The sequence below is a fragment of the Perognathus longimembris genome, chromosome 5, assembly GCF_023159225.1.
Source record: "Perognathus longimembris pacificus isolate PPM17 chromosome 5, ASM2315922v1, whole genome shotgun sequence".
NCBI lineage: Eukaryota > Metazoa > Chordata > Mammalia > Rodentia > Heteromyidae > Perognathus > Perognathus longimembris.
The window spans coordinates 32,726,292-32,753,037 of NC_063165.1; the positions used below are offsets into that span (position 1 = coordinate 32,726,292).

Below are 26,746 nucleotides of genomic sequence, written 5' to 3' on the forward strand. Positions count from 1 at the left end.
AAATGCAAATAAAAACAACCCTGAGATACCACCTCACCCCAGTTAGAATGGCCTATACTCTGAACTCAGGAAACAACAAATGCTGGAGGGGCTGTGGGGAAAGAGGAACCCTTCTCCATTGTTGGTGGGAGTGCAAATTAGTACAACCACTTTGGAGAACAGTATGGAGGTTTCTCAAAAAGCTCAATATAGACCTACCCTATGACCCAGCCATACCACTCCTAGGCATCTATCCTAAACAGCAAAACCCAAGATATCAAAAAGACATTTGTACTTCCATGTTTATCGTGGCACAATTCACAATAGCCAAAATATGGAAACAACCCAGATGCCCCTCCACAGTTGAATGAATCCAAAAAATATGGTACTTATACACAATGGAATACTACATAGCGATTAGGAATGGTGAAATATTGTTATTCGCAGGGAAATGGTCAGAACTTGAACAAATAATGTTGAGTGAGACAAGCCTAGAACACAGAAAACAAAGGGGCATGATCTCCCTGATATATGACTGTTAACAAAGGGAGACGGAGAGACAGTAGAGACCAAGTCTGTGAACACTGTATATGTGCTTGATACATTGTATATTGCATATGTGTCTACCTGACCTAGACAAGGGATGGAAAAACAGGTTGTAAGATATCACAAGAAATGTACACACTGCCCTACTATGTAACTGCACCCTCTTTGCACAACACCTTGTAAAAAAATTTATGTTCAATTAATAAAATAAATAAATAAATAAAAAATTTTGAAAGGAAAAAGAAAAATAAATCTAAGGTATAAATAATACAGAGACGAGTAACATCTTCATGAACTAGTAATAATTCACTCAACATTTACCAAACCTCTACCAAAACAAGTGTTCTACTAGAACCTGGTTACCTAGCAATAACATCTCCCATCATAAACCAGTAAGTTAGATACATCTCTGAAGTAGCGGACAATAGAATTGGGAGTGTTTGGTTTTGAATGCAATTTTCACTACTTTTTGGCTTAGATTTAATCATTCCACTTCGGTCTCAACTATAAAAGCATGTCATAAAGCAGCTGTGAGAATCAAATTAAGTGACTCATGGTAAAATGCTTAGCAGTATCTGATATGTAGTATATGTTCACTAATATTTACTGTAGGTATTATTTTTTTTAGGAATTTTATTATGTGAATTTTCATGTATCTTTAACCTTTCCTACTTTGTTAACTTTTTTTCAGATGCTTTTGTTCTTTTATTTTTTAAAATGTTATTGTACAGGTGATGTACACAGAGGTTGCTGTTACACAAGTGAGATGAGTAAATTTCTTTTTGAACACTGTTACCCCCTACCTCATTTTCTATCTCCTTCACATAGTGTCTGGTTCACTTCACTTAATAGGATTTTTTCAAGTCTTTCCATTTCCTTATGAATGGGACAATGTCATTCTTTCTAATGGAAGCATAGAATTCCATTGTGTATATATACCACATTTTCATAGCTTGCAAGATAAATAGAAAGCCCACAGATTGGGAGATCTTCACTAGACATACAACAAACAAGGGCCTCATGTCTAAAATATACTTAGAGCTCAAAAAATTAAACCCCCGGGGCTGGGAATATGGCCTAGTGGCAAGAGTGGCCCTGGGTTGGATTCCTCAGCACCACATATACGGAAAATGGCCAGAAGGGGCGCTGTGGCTCAAGTGGCAGAGTGCTAGCCTTGAGCAAAAAAGAAGCCAGGGACAGTGCTCAGGCCCTGAGTTCACAGCCTAGGACTGGCCAAAAAAAAATCAAACCCCCAAAAACAAATCCTCAAAAAAACAATCACCGGGGCTGGGGATATAGCCTAGTGGCAGGAGTGCCTGCCTCGGATACACGAGGCCCTAGGTTCGATTCCCCAGCACCACATATACAGAAAACGGCCAGAAGCGGTGCTGTGGCTCAAGTGGCGGAGTGCTAGCCTTGAGCGGGAAGAAGCCAGGGACAGTGCTCAGGCCCTGAGTCCAAGGCCCAGGACTGGCCAAAAAAAAAAAAAAAAAACCAATCACCCCATTAGTAAGTACGCTAAAGACTTAAAGAGAGACTTCTCTGAATAAGAAATAAGAATGGCCAACAGACACATAAGAACTGTTCAACATCTCTAGCCATAAAAGAAATGCAAATCAAAATAACATAAAGATTCCACCTCACCCCAATTAGAATGGCCATTATCAAGAAAACTAATAATAACAGACGGCAGCAGAGATGTGGCCAAAAGAGAATGCTACTACACTGTTGGTGGGAATGTAAACTTGTTCAACCACTCTGGAAAACAACATGGAGGTTCCTCAAAAGACTAAACATAGAGCTCCCCTATCACCCAGCAATCCCACACCTGGGCATTTACCCAAAACACCACAAACAAGGCCACACAAAAGCTACCAGAACAACCATATTCATTGCAGCATTATTTACCATATCTAAGATATGGAAGATGTTCCTCAGTAGATAAGTGAATCAAGAAAATATGGTTTATATACATAATGGAATTCTATGCTTCCAACAGAAAGAATGGCATTGCTCCATTCATAGGAAATGGAAAGATTTGAAAAAAAATGATATTAAGTGAAGCAAGCCAGACCCAAGAACTCGTGAGTCTATGGGAAGCTAAGAGAAGCCCTCATCCTTCCATCCAGTTCTGGTGAGCCTGAGGCTGGAGATGGAATCTCATAAGGTATGGAAAGCATGCCACTTCTCTTTCTCTATATCTAGCCATGGTGGAAGCTTTCTATCTCCCTCCCTAGGCTAGTTGCTTAAGGATGGACAATAAGAGACAGAAGAAAGGAAGGAAAAGATGCCCTATTGCAGCCATTTCATTTCATGGCACCAAGTCAGTCTTCTCAGCCAGTTTCTCAGTTAATTTCTCCGGTATCATTCTGGTACTGAGAACATAGGCTCATTGATATTCAAATTGGCATGTTGGGTGCATATTGGAGATGCTTTTCCATTCTCCCCAGATTGTTCCATCTCATACCAAAACTCTAAAATGTCCTTAAACTCTCTTTACTAAAAATAATAAGTAAATAAAATAAAAATTGCCCCATGAAATCTTGTTTTAGAGATGGGCTGCTTTGGATTTGTTGTTGTTGTATTTGTCTCCATCACAGACTAATAAGATGGAAGGAAGGAATGGGTCATGTGCAAGCATGGCAAGTCACAGTAGTGTCAAGGCAGCAGGACAGAGTTACAGACCCATTCTCTCCACCCTTCCATGCAACACATAAGCTCAGGTGAGTCACTTGAACAGTTGCAGGTGCTTCAGTGGTCAGTAGCATACCAGCAGGTTTTCCAGGGTGGATACATTTGTCCAGGTGAGAGGTCCTCAGCTATGTGCCAGAGCTGAAGGGACTAGAGAAGAAAACTGTAACTCCTTAAACTGGTGGCTATTTTAACAAACTTTATTCATGCTTTATTGTCAACACAACCTTGAGCTACAATGACTGCAGAGACTTTCTTGTTTTTTTGTGTTTTTTTTTGCCAGTCCTGGGCCTTGGACTCAGGGTCTGAGCACTGTCCCTGGCTTCTTTTTGCTCAAGGCTAGCACTCTGCCACTTGAGCCGCAGTGCCACTTCTGGCCATTTCTGTATATGTGGTGCTGGGGAATCAAACCGAGGGCTTCATGTATACGAGACTCTTGCCACTAGGCTATATCCCCAGCCCCTGCACAGACTTTCTTGGTATGTGATATACTGACATATAATTGAATCATTTGATCAAGACTGAAACAATTAAGTTCTTTCTTGACAAACGTAATTAACATTTTTATGAGCCAATCATGGCTAAAGCTTCATCTGTAGGAAGGCTAAATAAGTTTTAAATATTAGCCTAAGGTTTTTCATTGATAAAACAAGTCTCTCAAAGAAGTACTCACCTCATATAGTGCCATGAATGGCTTCCAATAACAGCAATTTCTCTCTCATGTTAAACATGTGCAATTATCTCATAAATAAAAACAGCTGGACAGGACTAATTACATCCATTTTCTCATCACAAGCCAGAGAAAAACTGAAAACCTGCAGAATCTTTCAATGTCATTTCGCTACCACACTATTTCACTACCTCACAAGTCAATACAATCTGAGATGATTTTCTGAGGCATACTAATACTCTGAAACAATTTTATTTTAGAGCTAACAACTCCACAGCAGCTAACCTGCCCTCTTTCACAAGCTCTCCCTCAGCTTCTTGTGAGTAGCTGACTTAGAACATAGCTCATTCTTGAGGAAGGATAAATCAGAGAAAATGAAGACTAAGAAACAACAGCCAGGAATTCAGAAATGGACATTACATTAGTGAATCGCTTGTCTAAAAGCAAAAAAGCAGTACGTTCTTTGCTTTAAGCCTTATACTTCTTTATATGCTGCATAGCACTCCTTGCCCAAATATTCATAATCACTGTGTTCTGAGAACTGAGCAAGAATATCTTAAGAATAAAACTGGGGGCTGGGGATATAGCCTAGCGGCAAGAGTGCCTGCCTCGGATACACGAGGCCCTAGGTTCGATTCCCCAGCACCACATATACAGAAAACGGCCAGAAGCGGCGCTGTGGCTCAAGTGGCAGAGTGCTAGCCTTGAGCGGGAAGAAGCCAGGGACAGTGCTCAGGCCCTGAGTCCAAGGCCCAGGACTGGCAAAAAAAAAAAAAGAATAAAACTTATCCTGAGGACGGGAAAAAAACACTGGGAAAATAACTCCTTGAGAAAGCCCTTAGTTAAAAAGCACATAAAAAGATGTTCACATCACTTATTAAAAGTACAATGGAATACCAGTTCACATACAATAGTAATCATTTTCTAAAAGCACAGAAAATAGGGGCTGGGAATATGGCCTAGTGGTAAAGTGCTTGCCTCATATACATGAAGCCCTGGTTTTGATTCCTCAGCACCACATATATTAAAAAAGCCACAAGTGGCCTGTGGCTCAAGTAGTAGAGTGTTGGGCTGGGGATATGGCCTAGTGGCTAGAGTGCTTGCCTCCTATACATGAAGCCCTAGGTTCGATTCCCCAGCACCACATATACAGAAAACGGCCAGAAGTGGCGCTGTGGCTCAAGTGGCAGAGTGCTAGCCTTGAGCAAAAAGAAGCCAGGGACAGTGCTCAGGCCCTGAGTCCAAGGCCCAGGACTGGCCAAAAAAAAAAAAAAAAAAAAAAAGTAGTAGAGTGTTAGCCTTGAGCAAAAAGAAGCCAGGGACAGTGCTCAGGGCCTGAGTTCAAGCCCCAGGACTGGCAAAAAACAAAACAACAACAACAAAAAAAACAAATAAAAGCACAGAAAATAATGTAAACATCTGAATGTTGTTAGACTAGAGTTCTGAGTAGTTGAGTAAATCAAGCCAGGCACAGTGGCCTCATACCTGTAATCTTAGCTACTCAAGAGACTGAGATCTGAGGATCACCGTTCAAAGCCAGCCCAGGCAGGAAAAGTTCATGAGACTATCTCCAATTAATGAGCCAAAAGTGGAGCTGTGGTTCAAGTGGTAGAGTGTTCAAGTGTTAGCAGTGAGCAAAAAGGCTCAGGGACAGTACCCAAGTCCTGAGTTCAAACCCCAGGACAGGCACACATGCACACACATAGAAAATCAAGGCGGCGGGGGTGGGGCTCAATTGGTAGAGTGCCTCCCTAGCGTGCACAAGGCCCTGAGTTCAAACTCCAAAACCATTAAAAGGGGGAGGGGGATAAATAGGTCAAGGTGGCTAATGCCTGTAATTGCAACTAAATGAGAGGTGACCAGGAGGATAGTGATTTTAAATCAGCACAGACAAAAAGTTAGCAAGATCCCATCCTGTAGGGAGCAGACAGCAAGTTCATCCTGGCACCTGGCTATATTGTTGTCTCAAGGAACTGCAAGGACATGGCTTACTTGAAAGACAGTGAAAGATAGCACTAATTGGAGATGTTTTACTATGTCCACAAGAGTCTGTTTTATGTTAACCAACCTTATCTTGTCTTTACTGCCAGCTGGTATTGCCGACTTCAAAGCTTTTTTGTTTTCTTGAACTTTAGTAACCCTATGCTATTCCTTGGTTTCTAAACTGCATATAAGCTGGAAGTTAAGAATAAACGAGGCTGCAGTCTTGAGTTACAATCTTGAGCTGCAGACCTCCGGGACCCCATCTTTGTCTCTTGTCTTTTTTCTCTTGTGTATCTTTTCTTTTTCTTTTATCCTCGCCCCCTCCATCAGGATTCCCTTTCGTTGCCGGCTGGCTCTGGCACCATCCTAATAAAAACCTCAAACATAGTGATGCATAAGAAGCTATAGGTAAGAAGAACATAGTCTGACTAAGCCCAGGCAAAAGCTCAAGACCCTACCTGAGGATACTGTAAATACGTGTATTAAAACTAGGGAAGGGAAAGGGAATACCAAAATCGAGAGATAATGATAAAAACACAAACCATTCCAAAAGCAATATTTACAAAACCATTTGGTGTAAACAACTGTACAACTCATGAAGGGGAAAGGGAAAGAGGGAGAGGGGAGGAGGGGGAAAATGAGGGAGGAAGTAACAAGTTGGATAAGAAATGTACACACACCCTTACATATGAAAATGTAACCCCCTTGTACTTCACCTTAACAATAAAGAAAAAAGGACTGGAGGTGTGGCTTAAGTAGTAGACAATATGCCTAGCAAGTGCAAGACCCTCCAATACACATGGGGAAGGGAGGGGAAGAAGGAGAGTAAAGCAAACCTAGGTTCGGATTACAGATCTCACATATTGAAGGTTTCTTGATCTCAGAGCTTTGTTATTTTATCTGCTACATAGAAATACTAATTTAAACCACTGTGCCCTATTGTTGTATTTAATGCTCAAATCATCTGATTAAAAGAAAAAAAATGGCTGGGCACTGGTGGCTCACAACTGTAATCCTAACTACTAAGGAGGCTGAGATCTGAGGATCACCGTTCAAAGCCAGCCTAGGCAGGAAAGATGGTGAGACTCTTATCTGCAATTAACCACCAGAAAATTGAAAGTGGTGGTGAGCAAAGAGCTCAGGGACAGTGCCCAGGCCTGGAGTTCAAAGCCCATGACTGATAAAAAAAGAAAAAAAATTAAAAAGAAAGAAAATAACAAATGTTGCAGAGGAAATTGAGAAACTCTTGAGCAATGCTAATAGGAACATAAGTGGTATAATCACTATAGGAAACAGTATAGTATTTTCAAGAACTTCAAAATGCAATTACCATGTGACCCAGATATATATATGTATGTTCTCAAAGAAATATGTGTTTGGGGGAGGGATGAGTGAGAATGTTGAATGGGGTGACATTGATTAAGATATATTATATTCATAAACTGTTTTGTTAAATGGCACCTTTGTACAACTACTTAAATATAATAATTAAGAGGGAAAAATTGTTTTGTCATTAAAAAAGTATCTGTTTACCCATGTTCATATTAATAACATATCAAACCCAAATATCCATTGCTGGATAAATAAACAAAATATGTTTTTTATATATACAGTAGAAAATAATTTAGAAATTACAACATATGCAACAGCATAAACAAATCTTGAAGAACATGGTGCTAAGTAAAATGTGTCAATAATAAAAGGATAAACATTGTATGACTTCAACATACATGTGGTAGTTACAATGATTAAGTCATAAGAGATAGACAAAATAATGGCTAAAGAGACTTCAGAGAAAATTGGGAGTTATTGTTTCAGGAGTATAGATTAGTTTCATAAAATGAAAGAGCTACAGAAAAACACAATAATGATAGGTGAATAACTTTATGAATATATGGAACACCATAGAATTGTATACTTTAAGTAGAATGATAAACCTCACATATTCTAATAACATGAAAAGCTGCAAAAAGACTCTAAAAAGTAATATAATACATCTATCAGGAATCATTAAAAAATATTTACAATTGGTATATGTTCATCAAATGTGCATTATACATTCTACAGTTGGTTTCAGAAATAGTAAAATAGAAAATGTAAACAGTCAACACAAAATTTATTCATCTAATTTACATGTTTCTGAAGAAGAAATCAATTTTAAGAATTAATAAAGAATGACAAAAGTTTGGCTCAGTTGTACAGTACTTGTCCAGCATGCATGAAGGCAGACCCACATTCACTGCTGCAGTATTCACTAACAGTCCAGGTGCTCTACAATGGACATGGACAAGTCAAGCAATTTTTACATATACATATATTTGCATGTACATATGTATGTGGGTTTTATTCATCTACGAGTAAAAACAAAGGGAACATATTTTCTCTCATATGTAAAAGTTAAGTCTAAAATATAAACATATATGAAAAGAAATTCTTATCTCCAATTTACCACCAAAAATCCAGAAGTAGAACTCTGGTAGAGCACTAGTGTTGAGCATAAAAGCTTAGGGATAGTACTCAGGCCCCAAGTTCAAGGCCCAGCACAGGTGCTAAAAAAAAAAAGTTATCTCTCCAATTTTGTCTACAAATCAATTACATTACATTATCACAATCTTGGCTGGCATTTCTATTAAATTTGACATGTTGATTCTAAATTTCAACTGCAAATGCCAGAACGGTCAGAACAATCTTGAAATAAAAGAAGTAACAAAAATACAAGATTAGCTTTCTGATTTGAAAGTATACTATGAACTTGCAGTGGGACATAGTCATGATACCAGCATCAAAATAAAACATATATCAGTTGAACATAACTGCACTGTACTCGTAAATTGACATGTTGAATTTGAACCCCTTTAAAAAAGCTATTTATGGCTGGGAATATGGCCTAGTGGTAAGAGTGCTTGCCTCATATACATGAAGCCCTGTGTTCAATTCCTTAGCACCACATATATAGAAAAGGCCAGAAGTGGTGCTGTGGCTCAAGTGACAGAGTGCTAGACTTGGCAAAAAGAAGCCAGGGACAGTGCTCAGGCAGTGTTCAAGCCCCGGGACTGGCAAAAAAAAAAAAATTATAAAGATAATTTTTAAATTATTCTACATATCAAAAAATAAAATAATGGGGCTGGGGATATGGCCTAGTGGCAAGAGTGCCTGCCTCAGATACACGAGGCCCTGGGTTCGATTCCCCAGCACCACATATACAGAAAACGGCCAGAAGCGGCGCTGTGGCTCAAGTGGCAGAGTGCTAGCCTTGAGCGGGAAGAAGCCAGGGACAGTGCTCAGGCCCTGAGTCCAAGGCCCAGGACTGGCAAAAAAAAAAATAAATAAAAATAAAATAAAATAAAATAAAATAAAATAAATTTAATATACAAAAAACTTGCCAATCAAATTTAACAATACATTAAGAAGATCATACACTCAACTTAGAAATCATATTTATTATAATAAAAACAGGCACCAATGATAAAGGGGAAAACAGAAGAAAAACCTTTAGATTTATAGTCAATTGATTTTTCACAAAGGTATAAAGAAAATAAATAGAAAAGCAACAGACTCTTCAATAAATAGCCCTGGGATGATTGAATATTCATAAGCAAAAATATTAATTTGCATGCCCATATCATAACAAAAAATTAAATTAAATCAAAATGGTCCAAACACCTAAATCTAAGAGCTAGAATCATAAAACACTTAGAAAGAACATAGCAATAAACCATCATGATCTTGGAATAGGCAATGGCTTTTTAAATATGAAACCCACAGCACAGTAACAAAAAATGATATGAGGGGCTGGGGATCTGGCTCAGCAGAAGAGCACCTGCCTGGCAAGTGCAAGGCCCAGAGTTCGGTCCCCAGCTCTGGAAAAAAAAAAAAAAAAACTACAAAAAAATGATATGAGGGGGGAATTGAGGAGGGGGGAAGGAGGGGAAAACATGGAGGAAGAAACAAGTTTGTGTACTAACTGCCTTATGTATGAAACTGTAACCCCTTTGTACATCACTTTGACAATAAAATAATTAAATGAACAAACAAATAAAATGATATTTCATCAAGCTTTTAGGCATGGTATGTAAGCTTATAATTCCAGGTATTTGGGAAGCAGAGTTACAGAGTTTTATGGTTTGGGGCCAACCTGAGTCAATCAACTTGGGTTGTTAATTGGAGATAAGAGACTCGTGGAGAGTTATGCTCAAGCTAGCTTCAAACAGAGCTTCTCAGATCTCAGCCTCCGAAGTAGCGAAGTTTACAGGCTTGGGCCATTACCTGCTGGCCCAAGAAACTGATTCAGATCCAGCACATTTCTCTTCCTTTCTTTCTTTCTTTCTTTCTTTCTTTCTTTCTTTCTTTCTTTCTTTCTTTCTTTCTTTCTCTCTTTCTCTCTTTCTTCCTTTCTTTCTTTCTCTTTCTCTCTCTCTTTCTCTCTTTCTTTCTTTCTTTTTGGTCAGTAATAGGGCTTGAATTCAGGGGCGGGGTGCTGTCCCTGAGCTTTTTCTTTTTTTTTTTTTTTTGCTCAAGGCTAGCTAGCACTCCACCACTTTGAGCCACAGCTCCACTTCTGGTTTTCTAGTGGTTACTTAGAGGTAAGGCTTTCCTGCCTGTCTGGCTTTGAACCATGATCCTCAGATCTCAATCTCCTGAGTCACTAGGTTTCAGGTGTGAGTTACTAGCACCCAGCAGATCCTGCATGTTCAACATCCAAGTTCTTTTCATTCTTCCCTCCCCCCTACCCCATCCTGGGGCATGAACTCAGGGCCATGGGCACTGTCCTTGAGCTTCACTTGCTCAAGACTACCACTACTTTGAGCCACAATTACCACTTTTTCTGTTTATGTGGTACTGAGGAATCAAACCTAGGGCTTCATAAGTGCTAGGCAGGCACTCTACCACTAAACCACATTCCCAGCTCTTTAATTCTATTTTTTAATCCCCTGTAGAAATACTTTGTGAATATTTTAACTTTGTGAATTTGAACTAATACAGTAGAGGTCTTAAATTCTTCAGGTATTTATTTTAAAATACAAAGCCATCTAAAGTTTTAAAATTTGTCAAAAATCACATTCAAAGTCAGGTACCATGGCTCACACATGTAATCCTAGTTCTTCAGTAGGCAAGGATCAGCAGGCTTTCAGTTTCAAACTAGTCCTGACCAAAAAGTTTTCAAGATCTCATTTTAATAGAAAAAGCTAAGTGCAGTGACATGTTCTTGTCATTCCAACTACAGCAAGAAGCATACAGGAGGTTTGCAATCCAAGCTAGACAAATAAAAATCAAGGTTTTATCTAAAAAATAATGAAAGCAAAAAGAGCTGGAAGTGTGGTTCAAGTAGTAAAGTACATGCCTAGAAAGTGTGAGGCCCTGAGATCAAACCCAGTACACCACAAAGAAAAAGAAATTAAAAGGAAAACACACACTCTATTATTCCAAATTTGGCTATGCAAATAAAATATAATCCTAATTGTGGGGCACACCTGGAAGTCAACTAGCTGGCCCCGCCTGTTTCTCAGTCTTGGGGACCACATGTAGCTAAGATGGCGGCGTCTAACAACAACACGCAACTGCTACAAGTGTCTTTAGTTATAACCCGGAGGCAGTTCTGTGGGTTGTGACGCCCTGGCTCTTCTGCCCTTGATGGACAGCTCATCCCTCCCCTTCCTGCTGATCTTAGACCTGATTGGCTCCTGTGCCTTATATTAGTGGCATGTACTTCCCCAATAAAGGAGATCTTGCACTGACTTGACTCCCAGGCCTTCTGATTGTCCTCCGGTGAGGGGGGGCTGGGTGCGGGCGGCCTGCGGACCCTTTCCTTTCTTGGCTCCTCTGGGTGGGGGCATGCCTTCCCCGTCTCTCCCGAGGGTGGGGGGCGGGCTAAAAACTCCTACACCTAATTATACTATTTCTACTGTCTACATCCTTTGTCAAGATACTTATTTGTATGAATTGAAAAAGTGATGATTTTAGTTATTCTTTTATCTCAATGTCTCTTGCAATTAAATTTTAAAATCATTTTATGTTCTAACTCTTGTTATTAAATATATATATATATATTTTTTTTTTTATGGTACTGGGGACTGAATCTAGTACACGGTAGGCAAGTCTTCTATCATTGAGCTACACCCCCCAGACCTTAAGTGTATTTTTTTTTCTTTTGGATTCCTTTTTTTTTAAATTTTTTATTTTTTGCCAGTCTTAGGTTTGAACTCAGGGCCTAGGCACTGTCCCTGAGCTTCTTTTGCTTAAGACTACCACTCTACCACTTGAGCCACTGCACTACTTCCAGCTTTTTCTGTTTATGTGGTACTGAGGAATCAAACCCAGGACTTCATGCATACTAGGCAAGCACTCCACTAAGCCACAATCCCAGCCCTTAAGTGGATTTTATAATGCAAATGCTGATAACAGACCTGAAATTAATTCTGGATAATAGGCATCATATATCATCAACGCTATAAAAAAGGCCAAACAGCTGCCATTTTAGGATGAACTGATAATTTAGGATCTGTATATGCAAACATTTCCGAAAGCAATAATTGATCTTCTTCAAACATAATTTGTGTGTGTATCCTGTACCAAGGGCTTGAATTCAGGGCAAGGCCTGAGTGCTATCCCTAAGCCTCTTTTTGACAAGGCTAGCATTCTACCACTTAGGCCACAGAGCCAGCATTTTTTTTTTTTTTTGAGTAGTTAACTGGAGATAAAAGTCTCATGTAGTCTCTTGCCTTGGCTGGCTTTGAACTGTGATCCTTCGATTGCAATCTCCTGAGTAGCTTACATTACAGGAATAGGTCACCAGCACCTGGGTCAAACATAATTTTTTTATATGATCTTAACAATTGTTTGAGAAACCAAGTGTGTAAACTGGACACATATTTGTTCTCAAGATTAAGGCACTGTGATTGCACCTACCAATCCTATTCTTCATACCCTTACTTTTCACAATATACACAATTACACAGCATGGTTGAAAGCCAAAGGCTTTATAAACTGCTATGGAGTTATCAACATATTTTATACTTTCTACAGACAAGTTCCTTGAAAGAGCAAAAAAGACTTAGTAGCTGAAAGAGTACACTGGCATCTCAAGAATTAATAAGTCTTCTAAATTTGTACGATCTTCCAGTAATTGTAAGTTTTATTTTTCTATTATTTTTTTGCTTTCATTATGCTAGAGGAGAAAATTCAGTACTCCTTTTTAAAATAACAATTTTCTAATCATTTACTGCTGTGCAACCTGTCCTTCTGAGCATTATTGCTATTATAATCCTCCAAATATTTAATTCCACTATATCTATTACTCTTTATTACTATGATCACAGGATAATAATTGCTAAACAGAGAATCTTTTCACTGTGGATGATAAATATGAATCAAATTATTATCAGCCTATTTATAATTCTAGCATTATCAGCCAAAGCTTCTTATAGTTTACTATGAAAAGGCATGGTAAACTAGAATTACAGAAAAACTAAAAGGAATTTTACAGTCCTTAAGTTCAACCTTTCTGCTTTTAAACACTGTAGTAATAAGCAAACCAAAAGAGCTGAGCCTTCCTGATCACACCATTTATACAAAGCATATGCAAACCCTATGTCACACATACACATATATCCTACCTTTCTGGAGATGCCTTAAAAGAGACAGGACGCTCCCGAACACCTTTCTTATTTTTATGGTCTATAGAGATGACCTTTTTTCTTAGACTTCTTTTCCACTAGGAAAAAGAAATATATAATTTTAATAATAAATATAACAAAAGGCACTTAAGTTTCTTTGTGTGTGTGTGTGTGTGTGTTTTGCCAGGATTGGGCCTTAGACTCAGGGCCTGAGCACTGTCCCTGGCTTCTTTTTGCTCAAGGCTAGCACTCTGCCACTTGAGCCACAGCGACACTTCTGGCCATTTTCTGCATATGTGGTGCTGGGGAATTGAACCCAGGGCCTCATGTATACGAGGCAATCACTCTTGCCACGAGGCCATATCCCCAGCCCCTTAAAGTATTTTTTTATTTAAACATTAAAGACAGTCAAATTTGAAGTATACAGAGGGGAAAAAAATGTGAAACATACAGAATGCTTGTCTCTTTTATTTCTGGTGTTGGAATCTAAGTCTATCAAAAAAATAATAGGAGGACATTTTAAAGTATTGAAATAACATTAATTAAGAAATGAAGGGGGCTGGGGATATGGCCTAGTGGCAAGAGTGCCTGCCTCATATACATGAGGCCCTGGGTTCGATTCCCCAGCACCACATATACAGAAAATGGCCAGAAGTGGCGCTGTGGCTCAAGTGGCAGAGTGCTAGCCTTGAGCAAAAAAGAAGCCAGGGACAGTGCTCAGGCCCTGAGTCCAAGCCCCAGGACTGGCAAAAAAAAAAAAAAAAGAAATGAAGGAGGCAGGGAATGTGGCTTAGCTATATAGTGCTTGCCTAGCATAAAGAAAGCCCTGGGTTTGATTCCTCAGTACCACATAAACAGAAAAAGCCAGAAGTGGCACTGTGACTCAAGTGGTAGAATGCTAGTCTTGAGCAAAAGAAACTCAGGAATAGTGCCCAGGCCCTGAGTTCAAGGCCCAGCACTGGCAAAAAAGAATGCTTTTAGATTCCCAAGTTTAAATAACTACAAATGTAGGGCTAGGAATGTGGCTTAGTGGTGGAGTGCTTGCCTAGCATGCATGAAGCCCTGGGTTCAATTCTTTTTTTATTTTTTATTTTTTATTGTCAAACTGATGAACAGAGAGGTTACAGTTTTTTGTGTTTTTTTGTTTTTGTTTTTGTTTTTTAGCCAGTCCTGGGCCTTGGACTCAGGGCCTGAGCACTGTCCCTGGCTTCTTCCCGCTCAAGGCTAGCACTCTGCCACTTGAGCCACAGCGCCGCTTCTGGCCGTTTTCTGTATATGTGGTGCTGGGGAATCGAACCTAGGGCCTCGTGTATCCGAGGCAGGCACTCTTGCCACTAGGCTATATCCCCAGCCCGAGGTTACAGTTTTATACGTTAGGCATTGGATACATTTTTTGTACTGTTTGTTACCTCCTCCCTCATTCCTCCCTCCCCCCTCCTTCTTTCCGTCTCCCCCCATGAGTTGTTCAGTTGATTTACACCAAACAGTTTTTTGCAAGTGAGTTCAATTCTTTACTCCCATATAAAAGAAAAAACTGGAAGTGGCACTATGGCTCAAGTGATAGAGTACTAGCCTTGAGCAAAAGCAGCTCAGGGATAGCACCCAGGCTCTGAGTTCAGGCCCCACAAATGACAGAAGAAAAAAAATTGAGGTTACATAATCTCAAAAAACTAAGTCTGGGGATGGGGGTCAGGTATCGTTCAAGTGGTAAAGCACTTGCCTAGCAAGTACAGGACCCTAAGTTAAAATCCGCAATATTGTCAAGAGGGAGGGAGAGAGAGAGAAAGACAGAGACAGAGAAAGAGACAGAGAGAGAGAGAGAGAAGAGTTAAGGATGTAGTTTAGTAGTAGAATGATTTCTCTGCATGTATAATTACAAGTTTGATACCAAGCACTACAAAAAAAGGTTAAGATGGGCTAGGAACGTGGCTTAGTGGTAGAGTCATTGCCTAGCATGCATGAAGCCCTGAATTTGATTCCTCAGCACCACATAAACAGAAAAAGGTAGAAGTGGCACTGTGGCTCAAGTGCTAGAGCACTAGCCTTGAGCAAAAAGAAGCCAGAGACATTGCTCAGGCCAAAGTTCAAGCCCCAGGACTGGCAAAAAAAAAAAAAAAAAAAAAAAAGGTTAACAATGGCAAAGAGGGTGATACTATCCAAAAAGAAATGTACTCATTACCTGACTTATAAAATTGTAACCATTCTGTACACCACCTTTATAATAACAATAAAAAATAAAATAAAAAAGAATGACAAATTTTGTTATGTAAGGAAGAAATGGTTTTACTGTTAAAGTTCGTAGAATTCATAAGCTTTGTAGATTAGAATGATGATTTTCATCACTGTGAAGGTTAAAATGTGTACTGTGAAATATATGTAGTTAAACTCAATAAAAATAAAAAAAATAAAAAGCTGGAAAATTTTTGTTATGTATATTTTACCACAATTTAAGTTATGAAAAAAATAATCTGTTGCCACAGTCTTCCGTAGTATAAAACACATCACTCAATAAAAAAAGGAACTAAAGCTGGGCACCAGTGGCTCATGTCTGAGGAACACGATTCAAAGCCAACCTAGGCAGGAAAGTTGGTCAAACTCCTTTATCCAATTAAACACCCAAGGGGGCTGGGGATATAGCCTAGTGGCAAGAGTGCCTGCCTCGGATACACGAGGCCCTAGGTTCGATTCCCCAGCACCACATATACAGAAAACGGCCAGAAGCGGCGCTGTGGCTCAAGTGGCAGAGTGCTAGCCTTGAGCGGGAAGAAGCCAGGGACAGTGCTCAGGCCCTGAGTCCAAGGCCCAGGACTGGCAAAAAAAAAAAAAAAAAGAATCTTCAGCCAATTAAACACCCAAGGCTGGAAGAGGAGCACACTGTGGCTCAAGTGGTAGAATGCTAGCCTTGAGCAAAAAAGCTCAGGACCAGCAGCCAGACCCTGAGTTCAAGTTCTAAGACAAGCATCCCAAAAAAAAAAAAAAAAAAAACAGAAAGGAAGAAAGTAACTAAAGCGGCTGGGAATATGGCCTAGTGGCAAGAGTGCTTGCCTCCTACACATGAAGCTCTCGGTTCGATTCCCCAGCACCACATATATGGAAAACGGCCAGAAGGGGCGCTGTGGCTTAGGTGGCAGAGTGCTAGCCTTGAGCGGAAGCCACGGACGGTGCTCAGGCCCTGAGTCCAAGGCCCAGGACTGGCCAAAAAAAGAGAAAGTAACTAAAGCTTATAGAATAAACTTGGCGCAAAAGCCTGTCTGACATAAAAGCCTAGCTTCAATGCCCTAAATCTACATTACAAAAATTCTCAAAATCCTTTTTACCATTGTCCTAAACAAATGTGTCATTACATTTCATTTCATTACAAAGTGTAAATCTGTCCAAGTTGCCATGCTAATTAGAATAAAATACTTGTCAAAAATGTTCTATAACTAACATACATAATTAAAATAATTTGGGTATGGTGTCATATTCCTCTAACCCCACTAATTCCTAGTAATCCTCAGGAAGCTGGGGAAAAGGGATCATGAGTTTGAAGCCAGCTTGAGTAACACAGTAAAAAAAAAAAAAAAAAAGCCAAGTACCAGTGGGGTACTACAATCCTTGCTCCTCCCAAGGCAGAGATCAGAAGAATTGAGGTTCTAGGCAGCATGGGAAAAAAGTTGAGACACCCCCCTGCCCCATCTTAACTAACAGTTGAGCAGTATAGTATATGACTGTTACCCCAGTTTCAAGGGAAGCTGAGATCTAGATAACCAGTTCCAAGTCCAGGGACTTTTTCAACAGAAAAAACTGGGCATGGTAGCACACAACTGTCATCCAGATACAGTAGGAAGCATAAATAAGAGGATCACAGTCAAGCCAACCTAAGCAAAATGCAAGACTTAATTAAAACCAGAGCAAAAAGGCTACAGGTATGGCTCAAGCAGTAGAGCACTTGTCTAGCAAGCATTAAGCCTGGAGTCATACTCTAGTACCATAAAAAAAAAAAATTAAGTCAGGAGGAAGGAATGGTAGGAGAAAAATGAGTGAGAAGGTAAAAAGTTTGGCAAGAAATGTAATCACTACCTTACATATGTAACTGTAACCCCTCTGGTGCATCACCTTGACAATAAAATTAAAATAATAATAAAGTTACTCTTTGCTATCAAATTTTCTTGAACAAAATCAACCTGACATGCACAAATGGCGTGAAGTTTCATTGATTACACTCAGCATTTCCTTAGATACTGAAAAGAAGCTAAACTAACTCCTGTGGAAAAACTAGCTCTGCTCACAATCACTTATCTGTGTCAGCTCACTGCAATACAGATGCATATTGGGTTTTTTGTTTTTGTTGTGGGGCTTGAACTCTGGGCCTGTGCGCTGTCACTGAGCTCTTTTGCTTCAGGCTAGCACACTACCACTTTGAGTCACAGCTCCACTGCCAGTTTTCAGGTGGATAATTGGAGATGAGTCTCATGACTTTCCTGCCCCCAACTGGCTTCAAACTGTGATCCTCAGATCTGAGCCTGCTGTGAGTAGCTAGGATTACAGGCATGAGCCACCATCATCACCCAGCAATGCATAGTGATTTTCCAACCAGTTGATATTACTAGTCAGTATATAAGTTTATTTCAGAACTTCAACTCAGTACTGACATTCCATCCAATACCCAAAGTAAGCAATAAGACCAACAGTGAATAATACTTATCAGAGAAGCTGAAATTGTCAGCTAATCAATATCTATTAAACTCCTGGATGAAAAAAGGGAAAAAAATGTTTTGCAGAACCAACACCAAACTGTCAAGTGCCATAACTCACATAGAATGAAAAAAAAACATAGACAGAGACTGAAGAATGAGCTATAATAAGAACAATCGAAAGAATTATAGTAATTGGTGGGGGGCGGGAATAGAAGCAGATTTGTAATGTCCCTGGCCTAGCATTCATGAAGCATTGGGTTTGACCTCCAACACCTAAACACCAAAAAAAAAAAAAAAAAGAAGAGGAGGAGGAGGTAGAAGAGGAGGAGGAGAAGAAAGCGTAGGAAAAGAAGGAGGGGATGAAGGAAAGAAAGACAGAAGGCAATTTTCTTTCTATATAATTTTTAATAGTTTAAAACTTATGGGGCTGGGAATATGGCCTAGTGGCAAGAGTGCTTGCCTCCTACACATGAAGCTCTCAGTTCAATTCCCCAGCACCACATATATGGAAAACGGCCAGAAGGGGCGCTGTGGCTCAGGTGGCAGAGTGCTAGCCTTGAGCAGGAAGAAGCCAGGCCCTGAGTCCAAGGCGCAGGACTGGCAAAAAAAAACAAAAAACAAAAAACATCACAATTCTAGAATTCTATCTTCAATTGATTTGATTTGCTCTAAAATAATAAAAGTCAAGGTCATGTGGTTATTCAGAATAGCCCAGGGGCTGGGGACATGGCCTAGTGGCAAGAGTGCTTGTCTCATATACATGAGGCCCTGGGTTCAATTCCCCAGCACCACATATATAGAAAATGGCCAGAAGTGGCGCTGTGGCTCAAGTGGTAGGGTGCTAGCCTTGAGCAAAAAGAAGCCAGGGACAGTGCTCAGGCCCTGAGTCCAAGCCCCAGGACTGGCCAAAAAAACAAACAAACAAACAGAATAGCCCAGAAATAAACCCAAGCACATAAAAACAACTTTTGAAAAAGATGTTAATGTAACTAAATGGGGAATAAAGTATTTTTAACAAATACTGCTACACCATAAACCTTAATTCATACTATATTCAAAAATAAAACATAAGAGGGGCTAGGAATATGGCCTAGTGCTAAAGTGTTTGCCTCCTATACATGAAGCCCTGGGTTCCATATCTCAGTACCACATACACAGAAAAAGCTGGAAGTGACACTGTGGCTCAAGTGGTAGAGTGCTAGCCTTGAACAAAAAAAAGCCAGGGACACTGCTCAGGCCCTGAGTCCAAACCCCAGGACTGGCAAAAAACAAAACAAAAATAAACATAAAACCTATGTTAAAATAATAAAAAGACAAAAAGAAAACATCACAGAATAGTTTTTGAACCTAGTGGATATAAAAAAATTTTTAAACTGACAGATAATCAGTGGTGTTTATTTTTGCTTTGCATTTTTTTCTTCTGAGGGTCAAGGAGAGAGTAGAAAGGGAGCAAGAAAGGGTGAACAAATGCAATCAAGTTATTCAGTAAACACAATTTGGAAAATGACCTGTGTAATTATGGACAGGGATGGGGGCAACTAGGGTAAAGTGAAGGAAGGGGTGACATTGTCTAAATAAAGAAATGCACTCAATACCTGACTTATGAAAAGTAACTCCTCTGTACAATACCTCAATAATAACAATAAAAATATTTTTTAAAAATTTTAAATTAAGGGCTGGGGATATAGCCTAGTGGCAAGAGTGCCTGCCTCGGATACACGAGGCCCTAGGTTCGATTCCCCAGCACCACATATACAGAAAACGGCCAGAAGCGGCGCTGTGGCTCAAGTGGCAGAGTGCTAGCCTTGAGCGGGAAGAAGCCAGGGACAGTGCTCAGGCCCTGAGTCCAAGGCCCAGGACTGGCCAAAAAAAAAATTTTTTTTAATTAAAACTGACAAACAACACATCCAGGTGCAGTGGCACATGCCTACAGTTTCAGGTATTCAGGAGCCTGAGGTGAGAGGATCACTTGGGTCTAGAAATTCAAAACCAACCTGGGCAATACAGGAAGAAATTGTTTGAAAAACAAACAGACAAAAAAAAACAAAAAACACAAAAGCTAAATGAAATGGGAATAGGAGAGAATTTCCTTAAAGTGATAGCAAATGTTTTTGATGGTATCTATTGAATCAAAAGAATTTCACAAAAGCATCACTCCCAAAGAAAATGTGAATGAATTCTGGGGCTAATCACTGCAGTCCAAAACTTCAAAATATAATTCATAACATAGTGAATGTAGTACATTCTGAGTGAGTAGCCACCCCTGTGCAATTACCAATAATCTATTTCTTTTTTTTTTTTTGCTTGTTTTGTTTTTTGCCAGTCCTGGGCTTGAACTCAGGGCCTGAACACTGTCCCTGGCTTGTTTCTGCTCAAGGCTAGCACCCTACCACTTGAGCCACAGCACCACTTCCGGCTTTTTCTATATATGTGGTGCTGAGGAATTGAACCCAGGGCTTCATGCATGCCAGGCAAGCACTCTACCACTAGGCATATTCCCAGCCACCAATAAACTATTTCTAAATGATGTTTTATGTCAATTTAGGAAGACAGAGTCACTGCTATTATATTTTTGTTTGTTTTCTTCTTTATTGTTTCCCCTCTCTATTAGAGTGTGAATTTGTTTTATAATTTTCTATGCCATGTATTTCACCTTTAAAGACCATCCTGGCCAATATACACAGATCCCAGCTCAAACAACAAAATCAACCAGGAATCAACTAGGAATGTGGCCTAGTGGTAGAGTGCTTGCCTAGCATGCATGAAGACCTGGGTTCAATTCCTCAGCACCACATAAACAGAAAAAGCTGGAAGTGGCACTGTGGCTCAAGTGGTAGAGTGCTAGCCTTGAGCAAAAAGAAGCCAGGGACATGCTCACGCCCTGAGTTCAAGCCCCAGGACTGGCCAAAAAAGAAAAAAAAAAAATCAGGGGCTGGGAATATGGCCTAGTGGCAAGAGTGCTTGCCTCCTACACATGAAGCTTCGATTCCCCAGCACTACATATATGGAAAACGGCCAGAAGGGGTGCTGTGGCTCAGGTGGCACTAGCCTTGAGCGGGAAGAAGCCAGGGATGGTGCTCAAGCCCTGACTCCAAGGCCCAGGACTGGCAAAAATAAAAATAAAAAAAAAATTATTGTAAGTAAGTCTTATTCATCAAGGCCCTTTAGTAACACTTATTAAAATGACTATATTAAGATTGAGATTAGGGCTGGGAATATAGCATAGTGGCAAGAGTGCTTGGCTCATATACATGAAGCCCTGTGTTCGATTCCTCATCACCACATATATAGAAAATGGCCAGAATTGGCGCTGTGGCTCAAGTGGCAGAGTGCTATCCTTGAGCAAAAAGAAGCCAGGGACAGTGCTCAGGCCCTGAGTTCAAGCCCCAGGACTGGGAAAAAAAACAACACCCAGAAACACACATGGCTGATGCTCTGCCACTTGACCCATGCCTCCAGTCCAGCTTCTCTGCTGATTAATTGGAAATAAGGTGTCTAGGGCTTTTTCTGGTCTGGCCAGCTTCAAAATTTGATCCTCAGAACTAAGCCTCCTTAGAATTTGAGATTGCAGGTGCAAGCCACCAGCAAGAGACTAACCATGGAACTCTTTAATCCTCAACAATCCCAGGAGTACTGGGGGTATAGTTTCAGTGGCAGGTGTGAAACCCTGGTTTCAGTCACCAGCATCACACACACTCACTCATTCACACACACAGAGCAAAATAAAAAAATAAAATAAAAATCCAGAACTCTTCAAAAGTACCACTGTGATAAAAGAAAAAACAATGAAGAATTGTGTGAGATGGATTCCAAGAAAGTGAGGACACAATATGTAAGTGTAATATGAGATCTTGGATTTGCTCCTGGAATAGTAAAAGAACACCAGTGGAAAAATTAAAGAAATTTGACAAATGTACGAACTGAAATATGGCAGATTCAAGGGAGTACTCAAATAATGTAATTCCTTAAAAAGACAATGTCAAAATTTAGCAAAATAAAACACCAGAAGGCAGGTACTCAAAGGGATGCTATTGCATCCAAGGGGAAAGCGGTAGTCAACTGAAGAGAAAAGGAGGAAAACACAATTAAAAAGCCCAATGTAGCTCCTACAAAATTAAGAAGAGTGAGGGAATGGGTGGGTACAGGAGGGGGGGACACTGTATTCATAAACTGCTTTGCCAAATGGCAACTTCTTTATATAACTATTTATAAATAATAAAAAAAGAACACATATACATGCATATCTATAATTCAAAGTATTTAATCTATTAACTGCACGTTAATGTTTAAGACAGGATCTTGCTATGTAGCCCATACTGGCCTAGAACTTGCTATGTAGCTCTGGTTAATTTGCTATCTTCCTATCACTTCTCCCAAGTACTGAAATTTACAGGCCTATACCACTAAATCTATCTTCATTTCTTATTTTTGATAATCATACTGTTATTATATAAGACATTAACATTAGGAGACATTAACATTAGGAGATAGGTGAATAGTATGAAGAAATTGTACACTACTTCTTTAACTGTTCTACAAATTAAAAATTGCTTGAAAATAAAAGAGAGAAGTATAGACTAGAGATGTGACTTAGTGGTAAGTGCTTGCTTATCATTTGCAAGGACCAGCACCACCAAAATGAAAACATGAGACAGGGAGGGGAGGGAAGGCCAAGGAAAACATAGGAAGGGGGGAGGGAGAGAGAGAGAGAGAGAGAGAGAGAGAGAGAGAGTACACAGTGTATTAACTCAATATTTTTTTAAGACACAGGGTCTCCCAGCAGTAGTACTCTCTAGACTCTATGTAGAAAATGAACTATAAAACTTGTGGATGGGGACAGAAGGGAAAAACTGGAAGAGAGGGAGGGAAGGGGTGACAATGTCCAAAAAGAAATGTACTCTTTACATGACTTACGTAACTGTAACCCCTCTGTATATCATCTTTAGAACTCTTTTTTTTTTCAGGGGGGAAGTAAGATCCTGAAACTTGAACTCGGGGCCAGGACACATCCCTGAGTTTCTTTTCCTCAAGGTTTACACTCTACCACTTGAGCCAAGGCACTACTTTTCGATATTTTCTGAGTAGTTTATTAGAGATAAAAGTCTCATGGATTTTCCTACCCCAGCTAGCTTCAAACCACAATCCTCAGATCTCAGCCTCTGGAATAACTATGATTAAAGGCATGAGCCACCGGCCCGGTTCAAAAAAATTTTTTTAATTTAAAAATAAAAAGATACACAGTCTCTATGTATCTTAGACAGACCTATACCCTCTAAGCTCAAGTAATTCACTCAAGTTGCTGGAACTACAAACATACATCATTGTCTCAGTATTAGTAATTTTTAATGGTAGAATTTCAGATTTACTGCATAAGGCGCACAAGAATCTAAAGCAGAGCACTTTACTTCAGTGTAGACATTAAAAGTGGTAGTACTCAATACAGAAGTATTTAAACTGATAGTTTGGATGTGGTTTGTCCCCACTAAAACTCATGTTGAACTTTGCCAATATAAAGTTGTTCATAGGTAGAGCATTTAAGAGGCAATTAGATCATGGGAACACCACCTTTACAAATAGATTCATGTCTTTGTCAAGTAACTGAGCTAAATGTATTGAGCTTGAATTAGTTCTCAAGAAAAGAGGTATAATAAAAATTAGACTGGCAAATTCCCTCAGATTCTCTGATACAGGTGCCTTTCTTCAGGCTTCTATAACTTTCTGTGATGAGCTGAAACTACACAAAGCCCCCAACAGAAGCCAAAAAGATACTAGTGACTCCCCATTCTCCAAAACTATGGGTCAAAACACAATTTCCTTTACAAATTACTAGTCTAGGGTATCCTGTCACATGAATAGAAAATGATATGAGGCACTAGGTAGGACAGTATTTAGCCTAGCAATGTAAAAGTTTCGTTACTTCCCTCATTTACCCCATCTTAGCTAAATATAAAATGTTTGATTAAAAAAGAAAAACACACACTCTGCCAATCTTCTTTTTTCTTTTTCTTTTGTTGGTCGTAGGGTTTGAACTCTGGGCCTGGGCGCTGTCCTTGAGCTCTTCAGCTCAAGCTAGCACTCTACCACTTGAGCCACAGCACCATTTCTGGATTTCTGGTGGTAAAATGGAGATAAGAGTCTCATGGACTTTGCTGCCCAGGCTGGCTTTGAACCATGATTCTCATATTTCAGCCTCCCTAGTAGCTAGGATTACAAGCATAAGCCATTGGCTCCTGGCCCTGCCAATCTTAAATAAGCCAATGAAGAAAGAATACCAGAAGCCACGTTTTACTGTGTAGTCTTTACAGGTCCTCTGGATTCCCTTTTACTGCCCTCTTAGATGATTTCTTTCCCCCTTTGTTAAATTCTACAACTGTATAACATAAAAATGTCCCAAATCAAAGATCTATGAATAACTGCTTCAGAGAAAAGTATCTAGTAAAGTAATGTAATGTAAACCAAGGCATAACCACATTTAAATCACAAAATTCTGGGGGAAAAAATGGATCACCTTTCCAAAAAACAATGATGTTTTAGAAAGTATGTGCTATATAAGTAGAAACTCCATTTTACTTGTTTGCTTGGCATATACATTTTACTTGTTTACTTGTTTGCTTGGCATATACATAATAAATTAGTGGGAAAAAAGTTGAAAAGGACATACTCCAAGTAGCAATTAGCATCCATGAGTTATGTCTTGTATAAAAAGTCTAAAATAGGGGCTGGGAATATGGCCTAGTGGCAAGAGTGCTTGCCTCCTATTCATGAAGCCCTAGGTTCGATTCCTCAGCACCACATATGTAGAAAAAGCCAGAAGTGGCACTGTGGCTCAAGTGGCAGAGTGCTAGCCTTGAGCAAATAGAAGCCAGGGACAGTGCTCAGGCCCTAAGTCCAAGGCCCAGGACTGGCAAAAAAAAAAAGTCTAAAATGGGAACTGAAATACTGCTATCTTAAAAAAAAAAAAAAAAAAGAAAGAAATACTGCTATCTTATAGTGATAATAAAAAGGCTGGACCCAGAAAGAAAATGTCCTAGTTAATTCTCGATTAGGAAAAATAGCTCCCCAAGAAACACTGATATAAAACCTACAGCATTTTCTTTAAAACTGTATTAAGAAGACAAACAAAATAATTTTCAAAATCTGTAACTCAGTATATAGATTAAGACAAAACAAATGCATACCTCATGTAAGTCAGATGATGATGACTTTTTCCTTTTTCCTTCTGTTACCATCTCTACAAAGAACAAAGACATGGTAAAAAAAAATTATGATTTCACATCTCAATGAGATTTAATAAAAATTTATTGAAAGAAATCCTTCTATATGCACTGTTTTAAATTAATTTCTTAAGATGGGTGCTATAATCCTAAGTATTCAGGAAGCTAAGATCTGGGAATATGGTTCAAATCCAGCCATAGCAACAGATACAAGAGACTCAGATCTCCAGCAAAAAGTCAGAATATGGGCTGGGATGTAGCTCAGTGGCAAAGCACTTGCCTAGCAAGTGCAACATCCTGGGTTCGATCCCCAGTACCAAAAAAGAGAAGACAAAAAAAAGTCAGAACATGACTCAGGTGGTAGAATGCCAGCTTGAGCAAAAAAGCCAAGTAAGAGAGAGAGGCCCTGGGTTCAAGCCCCATTACTGGTACACGTGTACACATGTGCGGCATGTGCACACACATGTACACACACACACACACACACACACACACACACACACACACACGATAAAAATAACAAAACAAAAAGGCCTGGAGATGTCACCCTAATGGGAGAGAATCTGCCTCGCAAGTCCCAGGCCCAGAGTTCAAACCCTAGTAATGTCAAAATAATGATGATGATTAAGTAATTAATGGGCCATAGCTTATCAATAAGTATATGGAGCTCAAATACTTATTTCTGAGTTAAGTTCACAATTCACAACCTTGGTTTTACCATGTGTATTCTAAAGCAAGCATTAAGGCAAAACATCATTTTAACCATTACACTTAAAAGTCTTAGTAATCCTTATGTAGACTACCAAACATAAACAATTTGGGGAACTAGGAGAGTAGCTCAGTGGTAGATAGAGTGCCTGCTTAACTTTTCCCATATGTTCAATCCCCAATGACATAAAAAAGTAGTAATTTTCTAAATAAGTGGTAAGAAAGTCTTTATATTGTAGAAATTTATTTTCTGGTCAATTAAACATTTAATAATATACATCATTTTTAAAGCACTGGCAGTTGCTTAGACTGCAATTTACAGATAAATATTCCTACACTAGCTAGATGAGTTACAAGTGCTTCTTGTTTTGTAGCACACTTTCATGTTCCCTTTAATTAATACTATCTGATTTGCCAAAATCTTACAAATTTTTGTAACTAAGTTGTTCTATTTTATACCAGGTTATTTTTGGAGAATTTTAATAAATATATGAGTTACCTCTGAGACTGCCTATTATAACAATAATAATTAAGAATACAGATTTTAAAGGCAAACAGAATAAATTTGTATCCAGCCTTACTAGTTGTAACTTCTCTGAACCTTTAGGTACTCATCTGTAAAACAGAGGACAATATCCACCTTTTTAATTTTTAAAAGAAAGT

The 26,746-nt window shown here is 39.3% G+C and overlaps 1 protein-coding gene across 1 annotated transcript in view; it reads right to left on the reverse strand.

The window, feature by feature from the left end:
- Nucleotides 1-26,746, reverse strand: part of Senp7 (SUMO specific peptidase 7) — a 101,488-nt gene that overhangs the window by 71,487 nt on the left and 3,255 nt on the right. The window contains exons 2-3 of the mRNA XM_048346523.1: nucleotides 25,340-25,392; nucleotides 13,483-13,580 (exon numbers count right to left, since the gene is read on the reverse strand). Coding sequence (XP_048202480.1) covers nucleotides 13,483-13,580; nucleotides 25,340-25,392 — 151 coding nt within the window. The remainder of the gene's footprint in view (nucleotides 1-13,482; nucleotides 13,581-25,339; nucleotides 25,393-26,746) is intronic.